General features: G+C 35.3%; 1 protein-coding gene across 2 annotated transcripts; it reads left to right on the top strand.

Moving 5' to 3' along the window:
- LOC107644400 (putative E3 ubiquitin-protein ligase LIN-1) lies at positions 218-7,542 on the top strand. 2 transcript variants are annotated; one of them, XM_016348243.2, is made up of 15 exons: positions 218-1,065; positions 1,268-1,696; positions 1,786-1,871; positions 2,001-3,128; positions 3,211-3,355; positions 3,728-3,985; positions 4,066-4,372; positions 4,576-4,700; positions 4,781-4,897; positions 5,137-5,268; positions 5,363-5,485; positions 5,775-5,885; positions 5,967-6,113; positions 6,534-6,788; positions 7,132-7,542. In XM_016348243.2, the coding sequence occupies exons 1-15, from the start codon at positions 286-288 to the stop codon at positions 7,147-7,149; spliced, it is 4,161 nt and encodes a 1,386-aa protein (XP_016203729.1). In that variant the 5' UTR covers positions 218-285; the 3' UTR covers positions 7,150-7,542. The 2 variants fall into 2 exon arrangements, with proteins under 2 accessions (XP_016203729.1, XP_020958620.1); XM_021102961.1 differs by lacking the exon at positions 1,268-1,696 and having other exon boundaries at positions 219-1,065.

Below are 9,367 nucleotides of genomic sequence, written 5' to 3'. Positions count from 1 at the left end.
TATTTATCTAACACATATATTAAAAATTTAATTAAATGAACAAATTTTCATACAAAAATATAATTATCAAACATTTGTAGAAAATAAAAATGTATTCGATTTAAAATTTTATGAAAAGTAATTTCGAGGTTTTCTCTAAACAATTTGACTAGAGGGTTCAAATGGTCATTTCACATTGCCGTCCAAACCATTTCGCGCCTTCAAATACCATCAGAATATTACCGAGTGTACTATACTCAACTGAAATCTTAACCGTTATTCCCGTTAGAACCGTCCTCCGCCGCTATGACTACAGCCGTCACGGCCGCCGAGATTCTCCGTCACACCACCGCCTTCCTCTCCGACGTCATTTCCAACCGCGATCTCCGCCACCGCCTAATCTCCATCCTCCACCAAGACACAACCACCGCCGCAATCTCCGACGAATCTGCCGCGAAACTCGCCGCGGATACTCTTGAAACCGCGATCACGCTCTCCAACTTCGCCTCCCGCTCCTGCTCCCTTTCCCTTGCTGAGAAGCTCCTCCTCCCTCTGTCCGACCACCCGCTTCCTTTCTTCCTCCTCTCACTTGTCCACACCCTCCACAACCGCCACCTCGATGCCGCTGTTTCTCTCCTCCGTTTCTTCCGTTCTAACCCTTCCCTCGCCCGATCGGAGATCGCACCGGTCCTCTACGACCGTCTTTTCTCCCTACAGCTACTCTCCGTGTTCCGGTGGCTGCTGGAACGGAGAGCGCAGATCCTCTCATCATCTTCGGTTTCGGAAGACGCTACTCACTCACTGTCGAAGGTGAGCGAGGAGCAGGCGTCGAAACTGAGGGAGCTGGAGAGAGAGTACGAGGAGATTCTGGATGAGAATTGCAGGGCTGTTGCGGCGCGTTTCGAAGAGGTTTTGGCCAGTGAAAATGCGTTCATTAGTCCGCCATTGCTGGCGAGGAAGAGCTCAGGGGAAGCCGGCGGGGCGGAGAACAATGTGGAGGTGGAGGAGGTGGAGGAGGACGAGGAGGAGCAGTTAGTGATGGAGGAAACAGAAATGATTGCGTTGAAGAGCGGACACTACGATAATGTAAGGATTAATATGCTAATTTTTTTATGACCAACAGATTAATTAAACTGAGACTTCTTTAACATCGAAGGTTTAGAATTTGATCAAAATTTTTTTGAGAGAAGCCAAATTAAACCATTCACTGCTCTATAAAGAAGAGACAATTAGGATTCTCTTGAATTTGGTTGATGAGTTTTGAACGATCATTATGTCACTGTTGTAGCCAATATGGAGCGAAAGGGAAGAAGCCTCCATTGAGTTTTTGAGCAGTGGTTCTTGCAGCAATTCCTCCTACGCACCATTTTATCCACGAAGAGTCTCTCCCACAATCCTCAAACCCCAAAACTCTTCACAAAACTTGGCATCACTCGCTGATGAAACCAAGTCTTCATTGGTTGACAAGAGTTTGACTAGTTCCTCCTCAGAATCAGAAGCAGAAAGAGAGATCACTAGTACTTCATGTTCGAAGAGGACCCCGAATCTGGTTAGAACCGGAAACAAATCCTTGAGTACTCCCAAAATCCTTAAACCACAAAAATCTGCAAAATGTTTGATACCACCACCCTATTTAATAAACTTAGCTGATGAAGCAGAATCTTCTTTGGATAAGAATTTACCTTGTTCATACTCAGAATCTGAAGCAGAAAGTGAGGTAGTGGGGACTAAATTTCTTATATATGATAGCCATTTTAGACTTTTAGTACTATAAGCTGCTGAACTGGTGAAATTTTGTCCCTGTAGGAAAAGGACGAAAAGATAGCACTACTGGAGCCTCAGAAATTCCAAACCCCAAAACAAACAAAAAATATTTGTTCAGGATCCATGTGGTATGACTATGTCATGCTTAATTGTTTCTGCATTTTCTAATTAAAAAAAATTATGGTTATAATATACATGTACCTTAATATTCACCTAAAAATTTTCATCTTCTAAGCTTGCATTTCTCCTGTTTTTAGTTCTCCAGATTATAACATGGAAGACGAACATGTGCCTCCAGAGGACTTTGTCTGTCCATTAACAAGTAACCTATTTGATGATCCTGTGACCCTTGAGACAGGTCACACATTTGAACGCCATGCTATTGAAGAATGGCTTAAAAGGGGAAACTTAACTTGTCCCATCACTCGCAAGAAGCTGCGAAAGACTCGCTTACCGAAAACAAATCTCGTGCTCAAACAAATAATCTCAAGCTGGAAAGAACAAAATCTCAATTCAGTAGTCGAAATGCCATGTGACAGTCCACATGTAGATACTGAGCTGAAAGTGGAGTGTTCAACTTCTCCTAACAGTGTCATATCAGAGGCGACGCTTGATGGAATGATGAGCGAGTTGCGCAATGCAATCAACAAACTGTATATGTCAGAGGTGCTTGAGGAATCTGAAATGGCTGTGCTTCAAATTGAGAAGATTTGGAGAGAATTGAACCTAATAGTTGTTGATATCCATAGTATGCTATCAAAACCTCCTATCATCAATGGATTCATGGGGGTGCTTCTTAAGTCTTTTGATCCAAAGGTGCTGCAAACAGCAGTTTTCTTGTTAACTGAGATGGGTTGCGTAGACAGTAATGTTATTCAGACGCTTAGCCATGTTGACACTGATGTAGAATGGATCAAGACTCTTTTCAAGAAAGGTGTAAAAGAGGCTGTGGTGTTAATGTATCTCCTAAAACCTTCCACTATCATTCTTTCAGATATGGCAACAGTGGAGGCTCTCATTGCAGTTGTAAATATGAAAGAGGAAGAATTTCTAGAGATGTGTTTGAGTCCCAAAACGGCTGCAGTGCTTTTACTTGCGCAGGTTGTTGGAAGCAGTGAAGAGAGCATTGCATCTTCAGTTGCACAGGCTGTGTTATCCGAAAGAGAAATTGAAGCTATAGTTGGCAGTTTGGGAGCAGAATGGGCAGAGGAGAGGGTTGCTGCGGTTGAGATCTTGTTAAAATGCATGCAAGAAGATGGTACTTGCAGGAATATCATTGCTGATAAGGCACAATTATCTACCTTTTTGGAAAGCCTTGTAGGTGCAACTGAGGGAGAACTTTTCAAGATAGTTAAATTTTTATCTGAGTTGGTAAAACTGAATAGGTAAGTTTACATTTTACAAACATGAATTAAGCTGTATTGTTTATGATTGGGGTTTGATTCTCTCGTATATGGTTCTGTCCAGGAGAACAGTCAATGAACAAATCCTTCACATTATAAAGGAAGAAGGTCCTTTAAGCACAATGCACACTCTCCTCATTTCTCTGCAGACAGCTCATCAATTCCATTTTCCAGTAGTGGCTGGCCTCTTACTCCAACTTGATCTTCTGGTTTGAATCTGTCTCTTACTGCCTGATCCTGACTATATCCTCTTTGATTCCTTCATCTTTGTGCAAGTCACTTTAGAGTTCACTAACTTATAGACTTATTGATAGGAAAAAAATTGAATGTTTTCTGGGATACAATTCTCTGAATGATTGCCTCTAGGTCCGAAATGCTGAATTTGTTAGATAAACCATAAAAATTGAATGTTTTCTGGGATACAATTTCTGAATGATTGCCTCTAGGTCCGAAATGCTCTGAATTCGTTAGTAAACCATAAAAATTGAATTTCATCGCAATATGTAAGATGAGGCTCTCCAAGGCCTAAACATGCTCATGTGAAGGGGTATATTAGATATAAAACCTTTTGGGATTTGCAGGTGGAGCAAACAAAGATGAGCATATACTCTGAGGAGGCAATAGATACTCTTATCTCATGCTTGAGAAAGACTGATTACCCTGCTGTCCAATTAGAAGCTGCCAAGATAATTGCGTCACTGCAAGGGAGATTCAACTATGCCGGAAAGTCTCTTAGCCGAGAAGTCCTTCTTGAACGTGCTGGTCTTGACAGAAGCTACAACAATTTTCTACAGATGGACCAAATCAGCAACTTCAACGAAGGAATTGAAGCATCTATGGTAATGAACAGTTCCAAAGAAACCGTGTTTCTGAATTAATGATAAGAAATGCTATAGGCCTAATTAACCATTATCAACAGAAAGAAGAGAATGCAGCTGAGGACTGGGAAAGAAAAGCTGCATCAGTTCTAGTTAGCCATGACTGTGGTTTACTTTTTGAGGCTTTAGCAGATGGCTTGAAGAGCCAAAATGAAGAACTACGCTCTGCATGCTTTATATCAGCTACATGGCTCATATATATGATCACCATTCTACCAGATACTGGAATACAAGGGGCAGCAAGAGTCTTCTTTCTCAAACACTTCATATTCATATTGAAATCTGCCGAGGACACTGAAGACAGAATCCTTGCCATGCTTGCTCTTAAGAGCTTTCTTCATTTTGATGGTAATTCTTGTATATGTTATTTTTGCTTCTGAATTACTTATTTATACAAAAAATTACAGTATAAAGGTGTCTCTGTATATATATAAGCCTTCCAGTTCCAGCAGAATAATTTGCTCGATCTGTTTCGAAATAAATACTCGAATGCCTGGATGTCATTGGTTTAAAGTTTAGAAAATGATTACTGTACTTCTTTTGAATTTCAGATGGCTTACGTGATCTTACTTCCTATGCGAAGGATATCCTCAAAGCACTGAGAGAATTAGAGGGGTTCTCTCCCATGGCATCAGAAATTATGAAGGTTTTGGTTGAAGAACCTGAATCTAAAGCAGTAAGTTCAATTTGTGCTTGAACCATTTTTACGATACAGGAATAGCAAATCACACACTTTAACGTCCTTGATTGGAACAGGACATCTGGATTCATAAAGAGGTAACTAAAATAGATTGCAGTGGGAATGGAGAAGTTCTTTCTATCATTTGCTTTGAAGATAAAATCTTTTCAGGGCATTCAGATGGAACTATTAAGGTACTTAAGGATAAAAGATTGTTCTTGTCTTCTTAATTCTACCGAGTTGGAACAATAGTTGAGTTGTCTCTGTGGTCTCACGATATCATGAGTTCAAATCCTGAAATAAGCCACTGATATAATTATTAGATTATGTGCCTACATTATACCTTTGGGTGTGGTCTTTTCCCGAATCTTGTGTTAATGTAGGATGTTTATGCACCAAATTGCCCTTTAATATTTATTGTGCATGTTTGAAGGTGTGGAAAGTAAAGGAAAGCATACTCGATCTCTTGCAAGAGATTAAAAGGCATACGAAGGATGTTACAAGCTTGGCAATTTCAGAATCTGGCGACAGATTATACAGCGGTTCACTTGATAAAACTGTAAAGGTAATATATTTTTAATTTGCAGCAGTAAGTAACTACTTTCAACGACATGCAAAATGCTTAATATGTAATATGTATGTGATTTCTTGAATATCAGGTCTGGTCCATTGAAATGGCTGCAATACATCATGTACAAGAACATGATATGAAGGACCACATTCATAATTTAGTTGTGACCAATAGTATGTGTTGCTTCAGTCCTCATGGAAGTGGCATCAAGGTACTCAATTAATAATTTGTTTACTCAGCGATTACAAAGTGGCTAATATGTGAGATTATGATATGCCATATCCCAAGATAAATGTAACTGACAAATAAATATCATGCTTGACACTTTTGTCGGATCTGCAATTTGTAATACTCCCTCTGGTGTACAATATCCATGACTTAAGTAGATAAATTTTTGCCTAATTTTGGAACAGATTTAGTACTTCACCCAAATAATGAAAATTCTTTGCATGTAGTCCTTCCTCTTACATACTAAACTACTTTATTTGCTATTTCTTCAGGTTAAGTCATGGAATGGAGAATCTAAGTTGTTAAATTCTAATAAACATGCAAAGTGCTTGGCGCTTGTTCAGGGGAAATTATACTGTGGATGCCATGATAGCAGCATTCAGGTATGAAACTATCAACAGTAGTTATGAATTTTGTGCAAGTCCATCGTGATTCTATTTCAAAAGGACATTGTTATATTTCAGGAGATCGATTTGGCCACAGGAAAACTCATCAGCATTCAAAGTGGTTCCAAAAAGTTACTTGGGAAAGCAAATCCTATTCATGCACTGAAACTTCATGGTGAATTCATATACGCTACTAGCTCTTCCTTTGATGGATCTGTCATAAAGGTATCCTTTGATTTTTCAATATAACGCATTAAATATTCAACCATCTCATTAACTTTTTTTTTAATTCTCCATATAAACATCATGGTTTTGTGTGTGCAACAAATTTTTGGATGTTCATATGTTAATATAATTACAACGAAAAAGAAAATAATTTCTTAAGATTCAAGTAGTTTATTATTAATTTAAACTCTTATTTAAAATGATATTTGATTTTATGATTTATGAACACAATTCACGTGATACCCCAAAAATACTGAAGAATTTCTCCTTGAATAATGATTTTGACGGGTTTATTTGAAATTTTCCATAGAAACATGGTGAATATATTATATATGTAGCATAGAAGATGTTTTGACCAGTTGATCTATGTGTTTTTCACATCTGATAAAATGTTAATTTCTAAAACAAATATATGTACAGATATGGAACACAACCAATAATAATCGTATACATATGGTTGGATCATTGCAAACTTCATTGGAAGTGCGAGCTATGGCAGTAAGCTCAGAACTAATTTATTTGGGGTGTAAGGGAGGAGCTGTGGAAATTTGGGATAGAAAGAAATACAATAGAATTAACACATTGCACACCGGATCCAATTATAGGGTTGTTTGCATGGCTTTGAATAGCACTGAGGATATTTTGGTAATTGGAACCTCGGACGGTCAAATTCAGGTAATGCTTCCCTTTTCAATAAAAACTCTAGTTTGAAAAAATTAATTTTTAAGATTGTTCATATATAAAGTTAGCATATCAAAGCTTCCAATAGCTGTCACCAAAAAAAAAGCTTCCAATAGCTGCCACAACATTTTTTGAAATTACAAATAAGCAATCATTTTTATAGAAGGATTGACTACTACTAGTAAATTTAATCCAATTATCACCATGATTTTGGTTAACTAAACATTTTTATTTTTCTTTTCTTTTCTTTTCTTTTCTTTTTGTTTCTTTCATGCTACTCCCCCGTTTAAGACTTACAATACAAGTACTAATAAATTAATCTCTGGTAATTCCGCAGGCATGGGGTGTCAAGTAAAGAAGCTAAGGCTCGAAGTTTTGTTAGAGAAGCCAACATAAATTTGAGTTAATATTTAAAGTGGTTCCTAAATTTATAGTTGAACTTTAATGTTGTCTTTAAATTTAAAATTGTTTTAAATTTATTTCTGAATTTAACAATGGTCGTCCTTAAAATATTTTTTAATGACAAAATAATGATGTAGTTAGACGGAAACCACACTGAAAATCACCCTGAATCGGTAAAACGTCACTGTTTTATTTTTGGCGCTCAAATAGAACATAAATGACGTCGTTTGGGATATTTTGAGGGATTTTAACATGTTTAAGGGTAGAAAGCCCTCAAGATACCCTAAACAATATTGTTTCTGTTCTATTTAAAAACAAAAAATGTAATGACAACATTTTATCAGTTTAGCGTGGCTTCTATCCAACTACTTCATCATTTTGTCGGTAAAAAGTACCTCAAAGACAACCATTGTTAAATTCATCAGGGATAAATTTAAGACAATTTTAAATTCAGAAATAATATTAAAGTTCGACTGCAAATTTAGAAATCACTTTAAAAATTAACTCTATAAATCTTGCTTAAATATGAAATGAAATGCATTTAACCTTATGAAGGCTTTCTATTGGAGTATCCTTCATTACAATAGTATATTATTGAAAAATTATATTTTGGTCCAATTTCTTGAAAAATATATGCTGTAACGAATCGGTCCTAAATCAAAATCAAGCAATAAACCTAGCGTTTTTAAGATGAAGGTAGTGAAATTAATTAAGCGAATTAAGAATTTAAATTAAATTAGATTATTTCATTAAAAAAAAGAAAAAATTATATGGTGGTCTTTTCTACTCTTGAGAGGTCAACTAATATAAAATGCACATTAGTGAAAACGATTGAAACGAAGAAAATATACTGTGAAAAAGGTTACAAAGACAATATTTTTAGAACCAAAGGTCAAATTAATCTTTGAAAAATTATCTATTTTTAAACTAATTCTTAAAAGATATTTTTAATTAAATTTGTCCTTTAAAATTTTAAATTAATCGTGTTAGTATTTTCAATTCTTTTACGGTGTCAAAGTTTGTTGATGTTGTACGTTAAGTAATATCACAACACATATTTAGTAGTTCTAATTTATTATTAACATGATTAATTTATGAAATTAGATTAAATCAACCTCAAATTGAGATATTTTAATACATCTTAAGTTCTTTCTTCAATTAGGTTTTAATTTGATCTAATTTCATAAATATATTATATTAATAATCAATTGAGATTTCTAGGAGTGTGTTGTGATGTTACTTAACATGCTACATTAACAAATTTTGATATCATCAACAAAGATTAATATGACTAATTTAAAATTTTTAAAAGATGAATTTAATTAAAAAAAATTTCGTGACTAATTTAAAAAATAAGTGATATTTTAAAGATTAATTTAACTATTTACTCAATATTTTTATCAATATTAGTTAATGCTTTAGAGCTAACGTTTTAATTTTATATTATTAGAATTTAGAATTTTAATTAATTAATTAAATTTGGAATTAAAATTAAATAATATATTTTCATGAGAATGTATAAATCTGTATATACTGTGGCCTGCCGTTATTTATGAATCTCTACTCGAGAGGTCAACTAATATAAAATTCACCATGAGGTTTAACGATTCATATGCCGCAAAATATTCTAAAAAAAAAAAACACAGATAGATCAAGGAGTATACCATCAAGCATAGCAAATATATCTAAAAACCACTCCAATCATTTCGATATATTTATTATCCATCTATCTATCAAATTATTGATTTTCATCCTCCTCAGTCCTCACAACTAGAAAAGAAGAAAAATGGCTCCAATTAAAGTAGGTGATTCAATTCCAGATGGCATTCTTAATTACCTGGACGATAAAAAGAATGCACAAAGAGTATCCATTCACTCACTTGCCAAAGGCAAAAAAATTATCATCTTTGGTGTTCCTGGTGCCTTCACCCCTACTTGCAGGTGTGATCTAAATTAAATGCTTCACCCCTTGTGCTCTCAATTTTTTTGCTCTCTTGGTTGATGACCTCAAGGTGAAGGTTGCAAACATTGAACTTTGCTCTTTGGATTATCTCCCTTCTTTGTTGGAGAAGTTTTAACAAAATATTTTTTTTATTTTTTAAAAAATATTTTAAAAAATAAAAGCAATTCTATATTTTGATATTTCATGCAAAAATTTTTTATTTATCAAT

Source organism: Arachis ipaensis, chromosome B05 (genome assembly GCF_000816755.2).
Source record: "Arachis ipaensis cultivar K30076 chromosome B05, Araip1.1, whole genome shotgun sequence".
In the NCBI taxonomy this organism is placed as follows: domain Eukaryota; kingdom Viridiplantae; phylum Streptophyta; class Magnoliopsida; order Fabales; family Fabaceae; genus Arachis; species Arachis ipaensis.
The sequence above is the reverse complement of the archived record's forward strand: the minus strand, read 5'-3'. Positions and strand labels throughout refer to the sequence as shown.